This window comes from Bombus pascuorum, chromosome 6 (assembly GCF_905332965.1).
Source record: "Bombus pascuorum chromosome 6, iyBomPasc1.1, whole genome shotgun sequence".
In the NCBI taxonomy this organism is placed as follows: domain Eukaryota; kingdom Metazoa; phylum Arthropoda; class Insecta; order Hymenoptera; family Apidae; genus Bombus; species Bombus pascuorum.
This window is the reverse complement of record NC_083493.1, coordinates 3180825-3204227: the sequence shown is the minus strand read 5'-3', so window position 1 is coordinate 3204227 and position 23403 is coordinate 3180825. Positions and strand designations below refer to the sequence as shown.

The following is a 23403-nucleotide window of genomic DNA, read 5'->3' as shown; positions in this document are numbered from 1 at the left end:
ATAATAAAACACTGATCCTCACTTTTATACCTGCAAACAATGTACTTACTATTAATGTTCATTGTAAGACTTTATTAGTAGACACTAACTTGAATAAACATAAACTTTATTACTTTGTATTTAAATATAAGAATATATGTATATTTTAAATTGTGTAATGTCTCAATTTTTATTTAATGTCATAGAGAAAATGTTACAGTTAATGTTAAAATTAAAACTTTTTAAATTACTTTTTAATCTAAAATATTTTTATAAATAATTTTATAATTATTTGTTTTATTATATATTATCTTTCACGATTATATTTGATAAATAATGTTAATATAATTTTTTAAAAGGTATTATTAATATATTATAATTTCTCTATTCCTTCACTGAATTACAATAATACGATTTTATTTGATAAATAATGTTAACGTAATTTTTTACAATGTATTATTAATATATTAAATTACTCCACTAAATTACAATAATATAAATAAAAATCTATAATATTTTACTATTTCTTCTTTAAGATACATTTTTTAATAAAAATATATATGGTACAATTATAAACTTTTATCCTTAAACTAAAAAGTTATTTGAGAAAAGATATAATTTTAAACATTATGTGTGTGAAATATACATATACATATGTATGTTTGTATCAGGTAGTATTGATACATATTTAGTTACTAATATTTACTTTTAATATCGGCTTGATATCATCAAAAATACGGAACCTTTATTCAGCAAGAGTGTATGGCAAATAATAATCGTACATGATAATACATAAAATGTGAAATAAAAAGACATACGATATTGTCATTAGATTCATATCTTCCTGGAGCACATTATAATTATTTATTTCAGAAATCCATTTTAGTTATTAATCGATAAAAATGGCTGTGTTGATGTTCACACGTTCTATAAATTTACGAAACGTAATGAATATTAATAATTTTGGTGCTATTGGAAGTATATTAAATATTACACAATGCTCGGTAAATTAAAAATATTAAAGTGTTAATTAATTCTTTGAATAAGTATTCTTTAATTACCAAATAATTTTTATAACCTTAAAAATAATAGTAAACTAGACAGTAATACAGATTTTTTGATTTTAGGACGTTATCTCTAAACCATATTGTATAAACATTAATGATGAGATTATTCCTCATGAATCTTCAAAATTAACTGAAAAAAAAATTAGTAGTGCTATGAAAGCATACTTAAAACGATCTGAAGACTATAGTAAGTTATAAACATATTATGGTACAAGTAATTTGGAAATTTTAAAACAAATCTATTAAATAATAATTATTTATTGCTTTTAGAGGAATTTATGAAAAAACAAATAGCTGAATATGATATTGGAAAACGATATTTAGCTAATATAATGGGTGAAGATCCTGAGAACTTTACACAAAAAGATATTAATGTAAATTACATTTCTTATTATTATAGTTAATACTCTCTTGATCAACTATCAATATTATTAAAATTGAGTATTTATGTATCTTCAACTAATAAGAATCTAATATATTAGATTCTATTACATTATATATTGCAAATAAGAAAAGAATAGTACAAGGAATTGATATCTTTTTAAATTTAATTACTTTTATATGCTAAAATTTGAATTTGTATAAGAATTATTACTTTTAACAGGATGCAATAAGGTACTTATTTCCATCTGGTTTATATGACCAAGGAGCTCGACCTATGATGCTTCACCCTATAAATCTATATGGGAATAGGAAGGAAGCAGAATTTGATGAAACTGGTAGACCACATCATTTTTTGTTTTACACTACTAAACCTAATTATTATGAACTACTTCATGTAAGCTTTTTTTAAATCTCTTTCTCTGTACATTTCATATGAACACATTATGCTTTATTAAACAAATATTTTTACATGTAGAACATTGCAAAATCAATGATTCATTTAAACAAAATAGAGGACCAGATATTGGAAAGAAATATTCAACCAACATCAGAGCATAAAATGTAAATGTACAATTACTTTGACTATATTTATATTTCTAACTCATTATAGATCGTAGATAAAGTAATATTTTTTCTTTTTATTACTATTGTTTCAGAGATGTAAGTGATTCAGAATGGCTACAGAAGAGGAACTTAGAAAAGATATTGCTTGAAGAACTTTTAGACAAAGAAGTAATAAATTATATATGGCTCTATAGCTTCATTTTGTAAACATAATACTTTAAATTCATTAATTTGTTTTAGTATGTTTACTTTATAAAAAGTATGCAGAGATTAGTTGATCATCCTGTATCAAAGCATGCAGAATCTCTTATCATGAAATATAGAAGAAAATTACCAAATATTAATGAGGATATGAAAATTCCACAAGTATGTATATTTTTTGTTGTATCAACTATCTTTCTTTTCTCATTAAAAATGAACATATATTTTATTTTTTTGTAGCTTAAATATGATAGTGATAACAGGCCTTTCGTACTTGTCGACAGTAAGTATAAAATAAACTATCAATATTATTCCCATAATATTGTAATTGTATGGTTTAAGAATATTAAAATATTATTTTCGAAATTAGAAAAATTATTTCTAAGGAGATTGTTTATTAATATCAAAATTCAAAATCATGACTCTTTTATAGGATGTGCAAGAAAAAGTACAAGAGGTGAGGTTAAAGTAATAGGCAATGGATCTGGAAAAATTACCATTAATGGAAAGGATCTCACGTACTTTGATGATATGCAATGTCGTGAACAGGTAAGTACGAAAAACAGTTTGAATAATTTCATTTTGCAAAATGTAATAATAGTTCGCTATTAAAATAATTTAAGTAACTATTTATAATATTCGTATGTGTTCTACATATGAATAATTACGATTTCATTGAAAAATCATTTTACGATACACAAAAAACAAATATTGATAAGAAAATTACAATACACAAAAAATGAATATTGATAAGGAAATTACAATACATATTTTTTATATGAAAATAGGTAAGTGTTCTAAATAATTAATATAAGTTGATACTGTTATACAACATAATTGAGGTAAGTACATATTATGTTGCAGAGTATTAATCAAACTTATTAATTTCAATTTATAACATATCAATTTCTAATGCACTTGTAGACAATTTTGTTTAAAATAATGATAATTATGCATAGTAGTTAATACTATTTTATACTGTACATATAGAGATACATAGAAGTTAGTTATATTAAAATTAGTTTGTTTGATCTCAAAGTTATATTAAAAGTTATACTAAAATTTATAATTTATAAATGAAGAATGCGTGGTTCATACAATGGAATTTGATTAAACAGTTATTTCAAGGACAAATAACTTTCCAATGATGATGTTGAAACAATATATGTTTCTCCGATTTGTTTTTGAGATTTTAACTAAATTTGGGCCGAAAGAGTTATTAATGATAATTATTGTTTATTTGAGATTTCGTAATTTAATTCTTAATTAATATTTCAAATTTTCTGTTTCCCGCAATGTTACGTGTCTTTTCCTTTTCTTCAATCACAACGAAAAAGACATGTGCAAGGTATCGCGAAAACTAGTAAAAATAAATACCAGTTGATCACATTTTATGGTATATTCATTATTAAAATTTATGAATACAGGATAAACATAAGATACAAAGATGAGAAAGTCCCTATAGATGGAAACGAAACCAAGCCTCGCGAATTGCTGATATTTCTGATGTATGCGATTTATCGTGGTCTCCGCGATCTCAGAACAGACAATGCGTCTAAGAAGCTCGATTCGAGTTCAGTATCAATCGAGTCGTCAGATAGAACGACAGGCTTATGATGTTGTAACAATAACACCGTCACATTGAATAGTACGGTCGTTCGTTCGATGAAATTGATCGTATTCGCACGTGAATACGATCGAGAAGTGAAGAACGGAGAGAAGAACAGTGATCGATTTTCTTCTCGATATTATTAAGCTATCGGTAAAGAGACAAAATTGTTAAAAGTTTGCACCATGCACCGAACATCGAAACGCGTTTGTGATGAAAAATCAGTGAAAACATTTTTTTCGAATTTAAAGAGCCATCCTATGAATTTTGAAATAATTGTATCTGATAATACGAAAAAGGACTTTAAATATTATCTGTTAAAAATATACATATTCAATCTCGAACGATGAAAGTTGATAATGAAAAGTGTAAATGTTTAAAGCTTGTGTATGTACAAGCAGGATTTGATTTTGGACATATAATAAATGTAATGTGACGAAATAAAGTTACATCCGGTTATTGCAATTTTGTCTTTAATAACATTTTTCAAGTGTTTTCTGTTTTTGTGATATTGAATCATCAACGTGTTTCAGAGTAACAAAAAAATTATCGTCGTTAAAAGAAATGTTTAACTACGACTCAAAAATTTTAGTTCAACTTAATTTAGAATACTTTACGAAAATTAATATTTTCAGGAAACTTGCAGAATTTTTATTAGAAGAAACTTTTGATAAAATTAACTTATATTTTAATTAGTTACGTATAACTTAATGTTTAAAAAATGAGCTTTCTTTATTCGCTATCGTTAGATGTATTTAATTTACGTAATTCGTACATTCCTTCTTCGTTGCGTATTTCCGTTAAACGTTATATATTTTCTACTTTAGTTAAAAGCTTACATCCTGGATTCTAATCATTTAAGAACGCGAAATACATATGTGTAAACGTCATTCCGTACAGTTTTGTTATGCTTTCAAAATTGAATCGGTATGTCGAGAATGTTTTTGTCTTCGATACTTGAAGGACTCGATCTGTAAATAAATAATATCAGTTTAAAGGTAACGGCACAGCACTTCGCAGTCATCAGTCTCTGTGCTCGATTTTCCAATTGTCATTCGCGCCTCGCGTGATACACAGTCAGACGTCATCAAAAAGATCATGTTATACTTTATTGATGGTAAAATTGAAATAAAACTTTGAAAAATGTTTAGAAACTAAATAAATTTCACCATGATGATTGCGATCAATTGTAAAATTAATGATTTTTCCACTTACTTTGTTCGCATTTGTAAGATTTTTGAGCGACTTTAAATGCTATAAGTGTCTTAATAACATAATTGAAACAAATTGTATTCGAAATCATGATATTATTACCTTTTAACTTTTGCTGCATAACACCATAGTTACTAAATTGAGTCCACGATGCATATCTAGGAATATTATTAAATATATTTTTATAGGATAATAAGATAGAGATTTATAGGATTTGTAGAATAATAAAATATAGATCGCAAAAATTTATATAATGTTATTCGCGGGGAATACAGAAATCTATTATAAACGAAATAGAACGATTTCTTTTTACTTTAAATTGAAAAATACTTTAATAAAATGCTGATTATTAGTAAAATCAAAGGATGACTCTTAAACAATAATAAGAAACTGTTAAACCTGTGAAAAGTATAGAATTTGATAATAATTTTAACGATAAAAAACGTATCACGAACGCTCCAATCGAAGTTCTTATTTATTAAAACAATCGAGCTTTTCTTAAAGGATCCTTGGACGATCCGAAGTATAAATGACAATTTTTTAACATACAAATGCGTCTGATGAATAAGATTCAACAGGATCGATCGATTAAGCAAAGCGACGTCACATAATTTTCTACTCAATGCACGTTCACGAATCTCCATCGACTTCATTCATGAATTAATACCTCGCGAGCCCTTTTACTACTCACGACAATGCTCTTTGTAGATCGATGATGTAATCGCGTAAAGCGCTAACCGAGAAGGATGGAGATGAACCATTCGCAGGCCTCGAGCTCGCCATCGGCGAAAAAGAAAGTACAAATGGAGAGGATCATCGATATGGAGGACGTAACAGTATCGATTCCGAATAGTTCAAAGCGTACGACTATGACTTCTCTGCTCTTAACACGATGGTTGGCGTCGAAGAGCCCGCATCATACAGAAGTAGAGACAAACTGGTCCTCCGACGATCAAAGTTTGGAATATGGAACTCCGCCTCCTATCGAAGAGCCACATTGCTATTCTATGTGTGCCAGTGAGAGCTCTTGTACAGAGGAAATAAATTGCACCTTGCAGGTAAACAAAGATATAATCAAGAATCTGTTAGTGGAGCATATGAGACACATCGGTGGTCGATTGCAACTCCTTGACGATCTGGAGGAGAATAAAACGGATCTAAAGAATCCTGAGCATTTCGTAAAATACTATAAGCAACAAGAAGTAAACGCTTTGCTACTTCACGCCAGTTTCCTTGGTCGGATAGACGCGATTGCTGGATTGCACAAGTGCGGGGCGGATTTAAACCACTCGGAACAAGGACAAGGACTAACTCCGTTACACTTATCCGCATTCAGTAACTCTTTAGAGAGTGTACAATATTTGCTCACTAACGGTGCCAACATTCATCTGGGACGAACTCATACACCCTTTCATTACGCTGCTTTTGGAAATGCTTTTAAAGTAGCTCAATATTTCCTTCAGCTAGGCGTCAGTCAGGAATCTCCTTGCGGAGAAGAGACCGTGTTACACACTGCGGCCAGATCAAACGCTTACAACGTATTAAAGCTACTGGCATCTAATAATCATACCTTGAATAATTTAGATTGTAATGGGTACGCTGCTATACACCACGTAGCGGACAGAGGAGATCCAGCTGGCTTGTTGGTACTACTAGAAGCAGGTTGTGAGCTAGATCTGATGACTAAAAAGGGTGACACTGCGCTACATCTCGCAGCGGAGTCTAGTTGCGTGGAAAATGTCGATCTATTGGTAGAAAGAGGTGCAAATGTTCACTTGAAGAATCATAGAGATCAGACAGCTTTACATATAGCTTCTCGATCTCATTCCTTGGAATGCGTGGAAATATTGTTAAAGAAAGGTGGCTGTGATCCTAATATCGAAGATAACGACGGAAGAACGCCTTTACATCTCGCATTAGGTAGATCGTTGCTGGCTTATGACGTGACGGAATTGTTAATAATGTGGAAAGCAAATATCAATAAAACCGATAAATACGGTTATACACCGCTTCATATCGCTGCTCTGAACGAATTGTCTCAGTGTGTGGATATCCTGATACAGCATGGAGCGGATCTTAGCGCTAGAACGAAAGGCGGGACTAGCGCATTATCCATTATCTTACGTAAAACGCCGACTTCTTTGAACGTCTTTAAACAAAGATTAGATGCCTCGATAACGCTTCACCAGCATGGTTCAGCCACCGGGGAGGCGGAGCTTCGTCTTGACTTTCATCCTCTACTAATGCACCAGCAACAAGGCGAAATAAGATATCTCGGGACATTCGTGAAAGAAGGATACAAAGAGATTCTAGAACATCCGCTCTGTCAGGCATTTCTCCATTTAAAATGGCAGAAGATCCGAAAGTATTACGTGGGTAGACTAGTCTTCTATCTATTTTACGTTCTCATACTCACAGGATGGGTAATGACTGCTTTAGCGCATAACTGTTACAACGAGTCGCACGGTCAATTAGACAACACCCAGCCACCATTATGTGCAAATACCACTGGTATCAACGGGTTTCTTTACAGGCACCCAGCTTTACTCGAAATGGAATGGTATGCATTAATGGTGCTCACAATTCTCGAAGCATTTCGAAAATTGACCAGCATTCCAACGTATCCCTCCGTCCGCCAGTTCTTCACGCAGGCCGAAAACATGGTCGAATGGTGCGTGATCCTGAGCGTATTTGCCACTTCTTTTATCTATACGGGCAGAACGTATGCGTGGCAAAGCCACGTAGGTGCATTCGCCGTGCTTTGCGGCTGGAGCAACCTTATGCTAATGATAGGACAGTTGCCAATTTTCGGAGCGTACGTCGCGATGTTTACCAGTGTTCAAGCACAAGTATTCAAGCTTTTGTTAGCGTATGCTTGTCTCTTAGTAGGCTTCACCGCAAGCTTCTGCGTGATTTTTCCACGCTCGAAATCGTTTAGCAGCCCTCACATTGGTCTGATCAAAGTTTTGGTCATGATGACCGGAGAGTTAAATTTTGAGGACCTGTTCTTTCCTCGGGAAGAAGATGGGAAATCGATCGATTCAGGCGGTACCTCTTGGATTCTACTCCAAGTTTCCGCACAGTTGTCATTCGTGTTGTTTCTTCTGTTCGTTACTATCGTGTTGATGAATCTACTGGTAGGCATCGCAGTTCACGATATAAAAGGACTACAGAAAACGGCGGGACTTGCAAAACTCGTTCGCCAGACGAAGCTTATTTGCGACGTAGAAACGGCACTTTTTCTCGGACTGATACCAAAACGACTAACGAAACTTTTACGATGGACAGCTCTGCTTCTACCTTCGCCCTTGAGAGCAGTTTTAACCGTTCGTCCCCTGAACCCGAGAGAAAGTAGATTGCCTCGTGATTTGTTATCTGCTGCGCACAAGGTCGTGAAGGATAGAAAAAATATGTCTGGAACATTGTGCAGCAGGAAGAGCAACGCTACTGCATATACGTATTTAAAAAGCGAGCCATATTCGACATTTCGTCGACGTTCTCCGGAAGAAGACGTATCCGTCGATGATTACTCGGTCAAAGGAGATTTGGCAGAATTGAAAAAGATCTGCGATAAAAACCACCAACTTCTTCAGGATGTTGTGATGGCATTGATGAACGACAAGCGCATCGTTAACAAAGAAAAGGATGAGAATAATTAAGTTTTTACTCTGAGAATTCTTAGAATCTTAATAGCAAAGATATATCGTGTGAATAATCTGAGGAAGCTTAAATCACCCAATTGACCTTAGAAATACAGGAATTGTACATACGTACGTTTAGAATTTTAACAGTAATCCTCAGGCCATTTTATAGTACTATATTTTTCACAATCTTGAAGATTCGCTTATAGAAGATGACAATTACGTGCTTTTAATATTTGGATCAATGTATATTGACTATCGAGTCTTCGCTCAAATTTTATAAAACGCAACATAATCTTCTGGCAATGAGAGAGAATAAAAAAATTGAAAATCCAAATGATTAAAACGAACGTGTGTAATCAACATTGAGGATCGTTGATTAAACATATGTTTTGCATATTTTTAAAGCAAAATTCATAAAGAGTCATATATGGAGTGGAAACATTGTAATTTAACTACTAAATTTGTTCCCTTCCTTTCTTTTCTAAATTTTTATAATTCTCATGATTGGTGATTTTAAATCCTTTGCGTGTCAAGAATGTCACGACGATTTACGTAACGTCGTTATAAATTTGTGGTAAAAGTTGAAAAAGAAGCTTGAGATGAAATATTTAAATAATAATATAACGATTATATTTTGATGTATGGGTTTGTACCCAATATTTGTAAAATATTGTATTACAACGCATTAAAGTCCGTCCATATTATGAACAAAACTATAAAAATACGTAGCAATCAGATAGAGAACTAACAGAATAAGCTGAACACAACAAAGTATTTTAATACTATTTAATTTTATACTTATAAGAATATCTTAATTGTATAAAAAGTTGTGTAAATAAGACCATGTACTATATATTTTAGCTTTTTTTTTAAATCTTAATTTATTACTAAAAAATATATACTTTTTTTAAACAGAAAAATATTTTTTTTACAACAATATTAAGAAAACAGAGTTTCATCAAAGTAATTAGTGCGTTAGATGTTTGGAAATGACTCATGTCTAGATATATAAGAAAGAAAATATAAATATTTATATAATGAAATCTTTCAAAAGGTACAATTTATGCAACGACACAAGCATCGAAGCTTTAAAAACTTATTATAGCTTTAAAAACTTTTGTAAAATTTTTTAAAGTTAATTGTACGTCGAGTTTAGAGTAGCTTCGTTTAAATATTACCTTCGATATTTGAAAGACTTTGCTAACAATATTAACTTTAATTTTGTTTTTCATATATAATAATAATCACAGTGTAATGATTGCATAAACATTACGACAACGATAATTATAATTGTAAGTTGAAGTTTAGTTTTTTCGATATATGAATCATACTGTTCTGTATGTATGTATTCGACCTATGTATGTACCTGTTTACAACTTTAACCGTAAATATAATTACATGACAGTGATTGGAATTCGCGATAGCATTCAGTCGTGGTAATGATTCATTATCTTAGAAAGTAACAATTTATTATTGAACACTGCAATTTTTAGCTTTATTCAATCTACGTGTATATATTTAACAAGTATTTTAAACATATTTCTATTATGCCAAAAAAATATTTATACTATATTTCATAAAATATAATTATTATATATCATAAAATATTATACTATATCTTCTCCCAGAAATAAATAAATAAATATTTTCATTCTTGAAGACAAAATATTATGATCCAGTTTTGTCCACTCTGCAATTTCAAGAAACGCGTTATTTCCCAACATACTTGTGAATACATTGGAGAAACGATATTCCTATAAGCTTAAATACGTTTCGCAAGGTGTGCAAGTATCAGATTTCAAGAAACATTTTCAAACGGAGAATACAAATCGATATATTAATTATGTATTCTATAGGAAGATGATTTTTGTGATCCTTTAACCCATTTGCATCCAAGCGCGGATTAATCCACGCGCTGTGACTGCTTTTTTTATTTCCATTTTAATTTAAATAATTTTTTTTTAAATAAATAATTTTTACTTTTTTCCTCTGTTATAAAAAATGTAAGATTCGATGTTTGCGAAGTAACATTGTATACCAATCGTTTTGAGCAGTAAATTTTCGATAAATTCCATGAAGAATTCGGTTGTCATTTACTACACCTACGACTAACTGCGCGTGGTGATACGGACTACTCCTCTTAAGTAGAGCCATGATGCAAATGGGTTAATCGTGTCATACCTCGCATAATGACTTTTTTTAAATTTTTTATCTAGTAAATATTCGTCATGCTTTCTAATATATTCTACCAATCTTTCTTAAAATATCGATGTTTTCAACGTAACAGTAACAGTCAATTCAGGTTCTCATGTTAAGTGTTTTAATTTACCTGACAATATCACTGGAAACAATACCTCTATCCTAACAATGACTTTCAACTTGTAGTTTCCATGTCGAAACAAAAAAAGAAAAGATTGTATTGTAATAAAAAATTGTGTTCGTTTAACCAATAGTCCGAAAGAAGTGCTTTTCTGAAATGATCATTGACGTCTTCACCTATGAAAACACTTAACCGTTTCTGGGAATCTGACTGGTAATTAATCTTTCAGCGATTCAATTGTTACTTCTTACAAAGCTTTTTCAATTGTTTCTCTTGATATCTATCCCTTTGATCTGATATAATCCCTAATAAATTTTAAACGTGATCTAGAATTTTCACACCAATTAAAAAAAGAATCTATTTCTATAGCTAGAAGCACGATTCTGAAGTCCCCCGATTTATCGCTAATTGAATCGATATGCTTCAACACTGCAAAATTTACATATAAAAGTATACAGTAATGCAAAAAAGTTACCTAACTGGTACCGACTACTCTAACAGCTTTAGTTATTCGAGTTACATTGGTTTCCTACTTGATCGATCGATACAACGAGAGAACAGCAAATTCCATTATGCCTTTCGTTCTTCCCACAAGATAATTCATGTATTAAATCATATATACTCTTCTTTTTAAATCGCCGTAGGCTATAAATCTACTTTAACTTGTCTTTTTTGGACGCATTCAAATTTAGTCATTGGTATTCACGGGATATTCAAGAACTACTTGGAGGAACCGGTTCCAATTCGTAGAAAATCAGAATCTGAAAAACTGGTATACATATATACAGCCTATATAATGATAGAATATAATTACTGATCACGGTGGAATTGAACAAGGACACTAAGTTTCACGTCCACGAGTTTGTCTAGATTTTACGGGAACATCTTAAAGAGCGGTGAATCTGTGAAAAGACTCACATACGTGCGATCTCTTGCAACGTCTGGTGTTTCGGTTTTAGAGAGCGGTACCCAATATTGCGTGACACTGGCTTTCTCTGTATTAATTGCCAAAGTATTTGAATAAATTATTGATGAATTTTAATTTTTTGCTAATCGTAGATGAAATTGTAGGATTATCGTCTAATAAATTTTTGTCACAGAGTGTTACAGTGAACTTTTTTGTGTACGATCCTGTATAGCAAATGCAAATGGAAAAACTGGAAGTTGTAAAATTGGATGAAAAGGCATCGAAGTTGGAAAATTTTGTAAAATAGGCAGTGAAATAACAGAGGATTTATAATAGGAAATATAAGTGATTTTTTATTTGATCGTTGTATGTTAATGTTGGATTCTTATGTTGAAATAAAGACAACAATGGAGAGAAGGAAAAACCATAAAAAGTATTCGAACAGTAAGAGGAATATACTCAAACAGAGTGACGAAAAAAGATACAAAATTAAACCCAGTGATTTTCATAATTAAAGTGCAAAGAAGAATTAGTATAAGAATTACTTAATAATTTTCTCTTTTTTTTAAATTTCCTACAAATTTGTTGAGATATACATTGCATTAAATTTAAAAAAATAATTGATAAAACCAGGAAATATCAAATTAGCACTAACATATTTCAACAAAGCATTTTTTCATAATACTTGAACTTTAAAACACATTTTCTCGTTATCACTGCCACTTGTTCTATTGCGAGATGATAGCCTTAATACAATGTAAATACAGGCTTCGTTGCTAAAACGTCGAAAAAAATTAATCAGCATATAACGCAAATAATGGTCATCGTTGTTACATAATCCAAGTTTTATCCTTTGTCTTTAGGTAAAAACGATGATTATAAACTCTAAATTTAAAACTACGATAAATAATTATCATAATGAAATAATATAAAATTCTAACATGCATATGTAAACATTAATTTTCTTGAAGAAATGTTTATTCTACCAAGGATTATAGAGTGATTAACTTACAGTATGAAAAAGAAATCAGAAGAATTCACGTGTACGATAAATAAATAAGAAAAGGGAATTTACTAAAAATTATTTACCGCAATGTTAGTTTAGGTTGATGTGACCTCTATCTCGTTTAGTTTTTAAGTTCAAGGTCCCTATTCGAAGGAGTACTGGCTCCTCCAACGGAAGCGTGTCTTTTCCTTTGAACTTATATATAGAATGAATCCATACGAGTCGACTAATATAAGTCACTCGGGCGAGTGACTCCGGTAGTCGCGTGTGCTGCAATGACGAGAGCATTCTCTTAAAGTGATCTAAATGACTTTGGGACGTGACGTGATAAACGAAGAAAAGAGTGAGGCCGAGGTATGACGATTGGAACGTTCTTTCGAGGTGATCCACGATAGTAGAGTGTGCCTTGTGTTACGTCGCAGTTTCTTCATCATCTTGGTTACAGACGAAAAAAAATTCCTTTCCAACGGATAATGGACGATAAACAGATGTACGAGAATTCCAGCGATATACCGAAGATTAACGTGCAGCGTGCAACGATTAAGGTTAGCGAGGAAAGGCCGCGGCGATACTCGTTAACCAGTTTAAAAGATTGTCGTCTCTCGGTTGACGAAAACGATTACTGGAGAACGGTAGAAGGAGACGCTGGAGCACACGAAAATGTTGAAAAAACGAGTCAGTCAAAAATGAAGCCGCTGGCTAATAACAAAAAAAGGACCAGACATTATTCTTTGACCAGATTAAAAAATCGCCGTTCTTGTCTCAATTTCGATGATGACAAAAATATCTTGACAAAGACGGGTGTTAACGAGACTGCTAAAGACAAAACGACACAAACTTTGAGGCTACCATTACCTGGTGAAGGAAAAACGATACATTGTTCTTTGTCGAATTTGAACGATCCATCAAACGATCTCCTATCCACTAGATTGGCTTCCTTTAGATCCGTCAGATATCGACAGTCGAGTAGCTCGGAGAAAATCGTGATCGATGACATCCCTTTGATCGAAACCACGAACGATCACGTGGAAATTGATGCCGGTACACCTCCGCCAGTTGACGAATCTCTCTTCTACGATAATCTCGACGTATTTAAACAAGCACAGATCAACAGTAACGATCTTAGATCGATCATGTGGTCGATCTTTACGACTGCAGAAATGAAGATACTGCTCGAGCTAGAAAAATGCAATACTTTGCCGGCGATGCCGCCGGGAGAACGAATTAGAAATATAGCGTACATGTGGTCTTGTTACCGTGGTTTAGTACATCTGCTACCGAAATTGGAACAATCAGGCGCGAGACTCGATTACGTGGAGCCTTGTACGGGCATGAACGCCATCCTAGCTGCTTCGTTAAGCGGTAACGTAGCTTGCATCGAGCATTTGATAAAGAGGGGCGTTGATATCAATTACAGGAATCCAATCAATCATTATACGCCTCTTCACTTCTCTGTCCTCGGAAATTCGCCGGATGTAGCGCGAATACTTCTTGATAACGGCGCAAAACCGAGCACGTATCTTTATCAGGAAACGGTCGAACCAGTTTTACATTGCGCTATCAGAGCAGGAGCTGTAAAAATAGTGAAGTTATTGTTGGAACAAGGAGCAAGCGTTGTCGAAAAGAATCACATGGGAGAGACGCCGCTTCACGTAGCTTGTTTCATTCAGTCGATAAAATGCGTTGAATTACTTCTAGATTCGCCTGGTACCAACATCAACGCGGTGGACCGAGCTCATAGAACTCCTCTACATTTCGCTGTGATGACTACTTATTCTTCTGCAAAGCTCGTAGAACTTCTATTAAAACACGGTGCCCTAGTGAATGCCGCAGACAAAACTGGCTTCACTCCTCTTCATGTGGCAGCCCTGAACGAACAATCTCACTGTGTCGATGTACTGATTTGGGCTGGTGCAGACGTTAGTGCGACCACCAGTGCCGGACTTTCTGCCTTGAACATTATACTTAGGAAGATACCAGAATCTCTTCAGGTGTTTCGACAGAGATTAGATGCCTCGATAACACTCAGAAGACCCGTTCCTCATAACAGAGAGTTCGAAATGAGGCTGCACTTCGATCTACTCTTCCCCAGTGGCAATCAATGCGAGACCAGCTTCATAAACACGTTTGTCCAGGAACGTCGTAAAGATTTACTGTCGCACCCATTGGTAATGGCTTTCTTGCATCTAAAATGGGAAAAAATAAGAAAATTTTATTTACTCAGGATCCTAGTTTACGCCATGACCGTGATCTGTATGACGACTTACGTGCTCACGGCGCTAGCTTACAAATGTTACAACTACGAAGAGGCAAATAGCTCCAAGATTTGCAGCAGCAAACGTATTTCTGGATTTTTGTTCAGACGACCAGTGATCGAGATCCAATGGTACCTCTTATTAATCTTCACTTGCATCTCCATTCCTAGGAAGATATTCGGTTTCATGGTGTACACATCCGCGAAACAGTACTTTTCCAATATTGACAACGTGCTAGATGGTATCGTTATAATTAGCGTTTTTGTTACGTCATTCGTGTACACAGGACGTACATACGATTGGCAAAATTACGTCGGAGCATTCGCGATACTATGCGCCTGGACAAACTTAATGTTGATGGTTGGCCAACTTCCAGCCTTTGGCACGTATGTAGCGATGTTTACCCACATACAGTTCGAATTTGCCAAGCTGTTGCTCGCTTACTCTGGATTACTGATAGGGTTCACTATTAGCTTTTGCGTAATTTTCGTCGGTGAACCATCTTTTGGCAACCCTTTCACAGGACTCATTAAAGTACTGGCGATGATGGCCGGAGAGTTGGACTTCGAGGGACTGATTACGCAAATCGATGAAGGTTTAGAAGGAAGCTCCGAGGGACCTTTCGTTATTTATCATCCATTGTCGGTATGCTCTCAGATCCTCTTCACGCTATTCATCGTGTTCGTCACAGTGATCTTAATGAACTTGTTGGTTGGGATCGCTGTTCACGATATTCAAGGATTAAGGAATCATGCTGGTCTCACAAAGCTTGTACGCCAGACAAAATTGATCCTGTTTACGGAGATGGTGTTACATAATAGTTCGATTCCATACGCTTTTCGAAAGTGGATGTCCGATCATAAGATTAACGTGGAAAACAGAAAAAGGGTTTTGGTAGTGAAACCGTTGAATCCTTTGGAGAAAAGGCTTCCGAAGGACATTCTAAAGGCTGCTTATGAAATCGCACAGAAAAATATACCGTTTATGAACGATGATAACATTAATCTGAGCGACCATGTAATGAGGATGAGACAGCAGAGCGAGGACTGCTTTGACTCAAATTTACAACTTGTTATCGAGAATCTGGCCAACAAACTACAGTCCTACGAGGACACGATCATGTTGGTGAAGGAGCAATTATTAAATACTAATAAAATGCTGGAGAGTGTTGTGAAAAATCTGACAAAGGAAAAGAATAATTGAGATCAGCTAGGTACTGATTGAATTGAAATTAACAAAATGTAGTTTAATCTTTGGGAACCGTGGACACACCTTAACTGTAGTTAGTTAGTAATGTGCACGTGAACGATTGCAAATGATCAAAAACATATCTTTATGTTTAATGCGTCGATCGAAATCCGACAAAATCGATCGACTTAACTTTCTATGTAAATATCATAAGTTTAAGTATTATAACAAGTGACATATGGGGGCACAGAACCGAAAGTGAAAGTGAAAGTAGAAAGAGAAATATATTTAATAACAATGAGACATTAAGATTCATGGTATTAACTTCTATTCTTCTTTTTGTACCTTTTAGATAAACTCTTTTATATTCCATATTTATAATACTTATCAAATATAGACATTAAACTTACAGCAATAGTAATTATAAAAATATAGATAAGTATTTGATAATGAGAAAATGTAGCGACGTTATTCAAAGTACATTATTCAAAGTACGATGTTTGTTAAACATATAAAGTACATCACGTTCGCAACATTTTAAAGGGAGAGGAAACTTGCCAAGAATCAATACCTTTTGCTAATGGACACATTTCACTGTAAGACATTTTGCATTGATTAGGTAATTAAATTGACTAGTGCATTTTTTAATGTTCAAAACTTTTGCAAAACAGAAATTTCATATATAGGTATAAAAAAATCTTCAATTTATGCACGTTATATAGTAAAGTAACCATGATACGCCCTGAGGTACATAAATTTTAATGATTCTCAAACGAACGCTTAACTTTAAATTTTAGAGGCAATAGAAATTATTCTTAACTGAACCTATTTTGAATTACAGGTCATATTTCCATTAATTTTTACGGAAATGATTGACAAAGTTGATATTGAAGCAAACATTTCTGGTGGGGGACCTACTGGACAAGCTGGCGCTATTCGATTTGGTATTGCAAATGGGCTTCAAAGCTTTGTCGATAGTCAAACGAGAGAAAGAATGAGACTTGGTAAGAAGAACCCAATTTTCTAATTACTTATTTATTACGGTAATTGTTCAATTTCTAGATATAAATTATATTATATAGGAATTGTACTAATTGACTTCATGGAAAATGTGAATTTTTTAAACTTACTGAATGTATTTTAATAGTGCAAATATTCAATAATGCATTGATTTTCTAAAATATATATGAAAATATTTCAGAAAAATTGGATTATAAAAAATTTAATTAATATTGATTGATTTTCTAATTACAAATTAAATTACTTATATTTTTTCTGATAGCATACAATTTTATTTAAAAACACCTTGAAATTAAACTATTAAAAAGGAATTAAAACGAGTCACTTAGCAAAAATTAATTTTCAGCTTAAACCTAAGCTATTGAAAAGAAAAAAAATTGTAATTTATTTTTCAGAAATATAAATTGTATTTTACAATGAAAAATCTTACTACTGTGCAATTAGCTGCACGTCCTCTATTAGAACAATGATTTTTACATACAATTTATAATTATAATGAAGTCAGTCACTAAATTCATTCAGCTATGATTATTTAATCGAATCTAAAAAGTATATAGTCAAATTATCATTTTGTAAAATTCCTAAATAATTATGTGCTATAATGAAATGTAATATTTATTATAATTGAAAAATTTCTTCTGTACTATTGTACAATTTCAAGAAGTATATCAAACAACCCTTAGAATTACAATGTTATAAAGCATACTAACAAAATTTTATATACCTACTACAATATACGCTTTTTATATCCTCTATAAATGACACATAATAAAATATTCTTGAATTAAAATTAGATTTTTGCAGATAATACACTCACTACAATTTACTGTGTATTCAAAGGATGTAACTGAAAATTAATCGAATTTATAACTTGAATTTTTTGTTTTTTGTTGTTTCGATAACAATGGAATCGATTAATAAGTGAAATGTCATTTAAATTTATCCTCAAGACTTTTAGTTGTTTCAAAATTTAATAAAATTTTGTTTAGTTTTACAAGTTATCAATTTATTTATACAATAGAATTGCTAAAAAATTACTTCTGTTAGCTGGCCTTCTAACATATGACTGGAGAAGGCGTGAAAGGAAGAAGTGGGGTCAGGAAGGAGCTCGCAGAAAATTTACGTGGAAAAAGCGTTAATTTTTCTTTTAATTTTCCGCACACTGAAATTTATGTATTAAATTTGAATGAATTTTTATAAAATACCAATTAAATATTTCGAGATAAAATGCATGTTAATATAAAGTGGATGTTCTGTAGAAAATGGGACAAAAAATGATTCATCAATAAAATTATTAACTAAAATTTTTTTAAGATGTTATCCTTAACCTTTGAAAAACATTGTGTAATACACATGCATAACCATGATGTTTAAATTTATTAAATTAATTATATTATATAACATTTTCAGTTTGTATAAAAGTTTTATTTTTCTATTTACATTTTTTCAAGAGGTGTTAAGCCAAGTAATTTCATACCTTGGGCAAGAGTAATTCTTGCTATATGAAATAATAATAATCTTTGGTTTCCTAAGTCATTTGATTGGTGTTTTACACTCAATTTGCGCCAAGCTATATTAATAGCTTTACTAGAGAAGAAAAATATAAAAAATAAATGTATAGAAAAGACTATATAAAATTAATGTGTTAAAATTTTTAATACACCTATTTCATATATTTATACTAACCATAAACGGAAAAGATAAATTGTTAATACACACGGTTCTAGTTCTTCATAAGATTTAAGCACAACTTCATCAAATTGACTAATTAGTAAAATTAATTGATCAACTTCTGCTTCTTTTAAAAGACTTGGATCACACTCTATTACTAATGTAGCACCAGATAACTCCTCCAAACTGCATAAACGGCAATGAGCATATTGCAATTTTATTCCAGAATCACCTTTCATCTGATATTAAAATATATATTTCACTAAACAACAATATATCACTAAATAGCTTTGAAATATTCTTTAAAAAACCTTAACTTATCTAAATAACTTACATCAAGCATTAAATTCCAATCAAACTTGTAATTGTTCATTCTATTTTGTTTTAAATCTTGAATAATTACACCAGAAACACCCAAAATATCAGAAGTCTCATCTATTTTATCCAATGGAATTTTAGTTGCTAAAGTAATTTAATAATATAGATATATTTCATTACCACTTCTCAATTATATTTTATATATGACTATAGATAATATAAACTTACTCTTTGCATCCAATTGTTTTTGTTTCATAATTTCCTTTGCTTTATTCAAAATATCTTCTAAAAATACCACTGTACCTTGTCGTGTGCTCATACCATGTACTCTTCCAAACTTAACATGTTTTAATCTATCTACCCAAGGTAAATTCATTTTATTTAAAATTTGGATTAAATTAGTGAAATGGTCAGTCTGGCTATTTTCTACGATGTAATACATAGCGTCAAATTTGTTCCTCTCAAATCTATCAATAGCAGCAGCAATATCTCTACTTATATATAAACTTGTACCATCACTTTTTATAATAGGAACACTTTTTCCTTCACTCAAAGGCATTACTTTCCTATTTTCATTATCTAATTTTAACAGCTGCATTTCTCCCATCTTATCAATTATCTTATTTATTTTTTTAGCTGTATACATAGATTCCCAATCATATCTGTCAAATGTTACACCTATTCTTTTGTATGTTCTTTCCAATTCTAAGACAGTAAACTGTTTGATTGATTCCCAATTTTTATAAACTTCATTATCTTCTAATTCTAATTGTCTAAATATTTCCTTAGCACTCTCATTTATACTTGGATCATCTTTAGCTAATTTATTAGCATTAACATAAGCTGTGTACAATGTTTTAATGGGATCTGTTTGCATTTCTATATTATCAATGTTTGCCATTTTCATTCCTATATAAACATAACCAAACTGTGTACCCCAATCACCTAAATAATTTATCTTTGTAACTTGATTTTGGAAGAAACTATTTAAATTAGCAATGCAGTTTCCTATAATTGTAGAACGTAGATGTCCTATGTGAAAAGGTTTGGCAATGTTCGGTGAACTAAATTCTACTATAATGTTTTTATTAACATCCACAAGTGGTGGTCTAACACCAGAAAAATTACTTTCTAAAATTTGCTTTATATACTTATCTCTTAGCACATTGAAGTGCATAGCATTATTTTGGACTGTAACATTATCAAAATCATCCTTGAAATCATTGTCTGTAATATCTTTCACTTTATTTGTTAAATTATAATCTTTTGATTTTAAAGGAAGTACAAAAGTATATGTATCAATCTCCTTATTAAATGTGATATGCAAATTAGACATAATTTTATATTGACATGCATTGTCTATATTTTGTAGTTGTTTTATAATCTAAAAGAAAATGAATTTATATAATTACACGTAATTTAATAATTTATTGTATTATAGATATGTAGGAAATTTTTAAATATGATCTTTACGATATAAAAGTTTATAATGAGTAAATATAATGTTAATGCTAGTTACGTTTAATTCAAAATTTAAATAATTCTCATGTGACAATAAAATTATTTTATTCACATATGTAACATATACGTTATTAATTGTTCAAATAAAGATAAACAGTATATTTAAATATAAAACATAGTCAGAGTTATAAAAATGAAATCAATTTTAAACTGTATGTATTTTTAAACTTCTTAAGGTATTAAACACCATAACCAAGGTAATAACATTAAAATGATACCTTTTTAAATATTACGGTCCTTATGAAGTTGCTCATGCTGCAATAATAAAAATTATTCTAAAATAGATCTCTTAATCCGTAAGACATAAAATCCATTAAGGTTAATACAAATATAAGTTTTGAAAACTCCTTTACAGTATCCTATGGAAAACCTTGTCCGTATCGCCATTACGACATATGTACATTTCTACTTATTCTATATTTTTTCACAAAAATATTTATGTATCGTTTAATTAAATTCAAATTTTTGCAAAGTATTTACATCCATGACATACAATATATTATAAGAATTATAAAAATAATGGTATATGTCAAACAACAATGAAATTATAACCTCTCTACGAAGTCTGTTATGAATCCTCTAAAAATTTTCTAAATTCATTTTCATTAATGTATATAGACATTCAATTACGATAATCAGCTAAATATATAAATCATTTGTGTATATTTTTTAAATACAAAAGATTCGGGAGGTAAACTTTTCATTTTTAGTATGAAATATATGTGTATTTAATTTTTGTTATTCAAATAGATCATTTATATAAATACTGCATTAAGTCAAATTTTGTAAACGTAATGTATTTGTATTAAAGTATCTTCAAATTTACAACAGTGTACTGTTTTGTTATTTACATTTATTTATTATTTAATATAACTGTGTGTGGAATATATGTAAATATATGTATGGAATAGAAAATTATGGAAAATCAAATTCACTCTGAACTAATTGTAAAAGAAGAGGAAGAAGAAGATGATGAAGAAGAGAAAGAACAAAAATGTGATACTCCTACTAATGAAACTAAAAATATTGTGCGTGATGGAGAATCAACAATTGGTATCAGACCAAGGCCATTAATTTGTAAGCCAGAAAATGTAAATATTGGGTGCAAGTCTGAACCTATAGAAACTAAATGGCATTGGGCTCCAGGAGCATGGCAAGATGCTACAAGAACCAGTGCCTTCCAACCATATAAGGTATATATAATATCTATATATATCTTATTTCAAATGTTTAAATAAAAGGCATATTATAAATATTTCCCTAACCTAATATTTTTTCTAGCCTCCTACGTTACTTACTAATTTACAAAGAGGTAATACACAAACAGAAATATCTCAACTTTATGGTGGTAGCGATATTACATTCCATACGTTAGCTGGCCAAGGTGAACTTACACCTGAACACATACATCCAAGTATGTTATTTTTTTACAAACAAGTGGTGATACATATTGTAGTTAATAATTGTTAATAAATTGTTATAAAGGTACTGTTGATACACCTGATGAAAAGGGTTTAACTGGTCTTATGTGGGCTGCGAGATATGGGCAATTAGGCAGTGCAAGGCAATTACTTAAAGCTGGTGCAAACAAAAACTACCGTGGCCTCAATGGAGAGACTCCTTTGCATTTAGCAGCTGCTTATGGACATCATGATCTTGTAAAATTGTTGTTAAACTATGGTGCAGATTCCAATGCAAGTGATGAGGTACATGTTACATATAGTAATTTTTCTTATCAAATAAAAATTTAAAATGTTGATTTTTTGTTTTTTAATAATAAAGGAAGGAAATACACCTTTGATATATGGAGCAAATGGAGATCATCCACATGTATGTTACGAATTATTATCTAGAGGCGCTGATATAACGCGTCGTAATATGTATAATATAAGTGCTTATCATGCAGCAGTATTAAATAATTCACTAACTGGTAAGCAAAAATCATACAATTAATATTTGGATATGCTATATGAAATATTTAAAAAATTGCTTGATTTAATTGTTTTTTAGCTAAAGCAGTAATTGAAAATTATTTGATACAACAAGTGGTAAACATATCACCAAATATATTGCAATAAAGTAATGCAATATAAATAACGTAATTATAATCTTAAAATGTGTATAGGTTTTAAAAAATTGTACAAATTATATAGTGATATTTACACCCGAGTATTTTAATAAATATTTTTTATTTTTAATTCTATATAATTATTTATAGCAAATGTCTCCTGAAAAAAAGCATATGAATGAAATTCAAACAAATATTCTTTTACGGACAATTTGTTGATTATTTATACATATTTAATAAGTAAATTAAATGGTAAATAAGATTTTTCTTATTTATAAGTCTAATTTAAATAAAATTCTTTTAAAACTATTTACATGCAGTTATTGACTACATTAATTCCCTTCTTTTTTTTTATCTACAAGAATCTGTCATTTTTTATTAAAAAGTTAGCAAAAAAGTATATAGAAGTACTAGACCTGAAAATAAAAAAATATTTTTGCATTTTCAAAAATGAAGAACATCAAAATAT

General features: G+C 31.2%; 4 protein-coding genes and 1 long non-coding RNA gene across 9 annotated transcripts; 3 read left to right on the top strand and 2 right to left on the bottom strand.

Annotated features, from left to right (window-relative positions):
* The first annotated feature begins 654 nt into the window (after positions 1-654).
* Positions 655-18660, top strand: LOC132907627 (small ribosomal subunit protein uS9m-like). Of its 3 annotated transcripts, XM_060960893.1 has the most exons (11): positions 661-983; positions 1107-1233; positions 1317-1420; positions 1651-1824; positions 1906-1991; positions 2087-2162; positions 2235-2360; positions 2436-2478; positions 2629-2744; positions 17178-17340; positions 18404-18660. In XM_060960893.1, the coding sequence occupies exons 1-11, from the start codon at positions 882-884 to the stop codon at positions 18493-18495; spliced, it is 1209 nt and encodes a 402-aa protein (XP_060816876.1). In that variant the 5' UTR covers positions 661-881; the 3' UTR covers positions 18496-18660. The 3 variants fall into 3 exon arrangements, with proteins under 3 accessions (XP_060816877.1, XP_060816876.1, XP_060816874.1); XM_060960894.1 differs by lacking the exons at positions 17178-17340; positions 18404-18660 and adding an exon at positions 5725-5942 and having other exon boundaries at positions 655-983; XM_060960891.1 differs by lacking the exons at positions 661-983; positions 1107-1233; positions 1317-1420; ... (5 more) ...; positions 2629-2744; positions 18404-18660 and adding an exon at positions 12839-16361 and having other exon boundaries at positions 17178-17319.
* Positions 3755-5725, bottom strand: LOC132907649 (uncharacterized). The gene is made up of 3 exons (XR_009658234.1): positions 5566-5725; positions 5119-5174; positions 3755-4775 (listed from the first exon to the last, which is right to left on the bottom strand). It is a non-coding gene; the product is annotated as an uncharacterized LOC132907649 (long non-coding RNA).
* On the top strand, positions 5763-10142 carry LOC132907906 (transient receptor potential channel pyrexia). The gene has a single exon (XM_060961362.1). The coding sequence runs from the start codon at positions 5763-5765 to the stop codon at positions 8673-8675; it is 2913 nt and encodes a 970-aa protein (XP_060817345.1). The 3' UTR covers positions 8676-10142.
* Positions 18661-18714: 54 nt separating the features above from the next.
* LOC132907631 (probable arginine--tRNA ligase, mitochondrial) lies at positions 18715-21793 on the bottom strand. Of its 3 annotated transcripts, none has more exons than XM_060960902.1 (6): positions 21718-21793; positions 21085-21121; positions 19574-20729; positions 19362-19489; positions 19043-19266; positions 18715-18943 (listed from the first exon to the last, which is right to left on the bottom strand). In XM_060960902.1, exons 2-6 carry the CDS (start codon positions 21118-21120, stop codon positions 18793-18795), a joined length of 1695 nt encoding a protein of 564 aa, XP_060816885.1. In that variant the 5' UTR covers position 21121; positions 21718-21793; the 3' UTR covers positions 18715-18792. The 3 variants fall into 3 exon arrangements, with proteins under 3 accessions (XP_060816885.1, XP_060816886.1, XP_060816883.1); XM_060960903.1 differs by lacking the exon at positions 21718-21793 and adding an exon at positions 21419-21471; XM_060960900.1 differs by lacking the exon at positions 21718-21793 and having other exon boundaries at positions 21085-21392.
* Positions 21784-23064, top strand: LOC132907639 (DNA-binding protein RFXANK-like). The gene is made up of 5 exons (XM_060960918.1): positions 21784-22059; positions 22148-22280; positions 22352-22572; positions 22649-22796; positions 22877-23064. The coding sequence occupies exons 1-5, from the start codon at positions 21784-21786 to the stop codon at positions 22942-22944; spliced, it is 846 nt and encodes a 281-aa protein (XP_060816901.1). The 3' UTR covers positions 22945-23064.
* Positions 23065-23403: the final 339 nt, after the last annotated feature.

Coding starts and splice junctions, on each gene's coding strand:
- LOC132907906 (XM_060961362.1), top strand. CDS start 5,763: ATGGAGATGAACCATTCGCAGGCCTCGAGCTCGCCATCGGCGAAAAAG.
- LOC132907631 (XM_060960902.1), bottom strand. CDS start 21,120: ATGAGCAACTTCATAAGGACCGTAATATTTAAAAAG. Junction 19,490..19,573: donor AAAACAATTGGATGCAAAGA/GTAAGTTTATAT, acceptor AAATTACTTTAG/CAACTAAAATTCCATTGGAT. Junction 18,944..19,042: donor ATTTATCTTTTCCGTTTATG/GTTAGTATAAAT, acceptor TTTCTTCTCTAG/TAAAGCTATTAATATAGCTT.
- LOC132907627 (XM_060960891.1), top strand. CDS start 13,367: ATGGACGATAAACAGATGTACGAGAATTCCAGCGATATACCGAAGATT.
- LOC132907639 (XM_060960918.1), top strand. CDS start 21,784: ATGGAAAATCAAATTCACTCTGAACTAATTGTAAAAGAAGAGGAAGAA. Junction 22,060..22,147: donor GTGCCTTCCAACCATATAAG/GTATATATAATA, acceptor TATTTTTTCTAG/CCTCCTACGTTACTTACTAA. Junction 22,797..22,876: donor ATTAAATAATTCACTAACTG/GTAAGCAAAAAT, acceptor ATTGTTTTTTAG/CTAAAGCAGTAATTGAAAAT.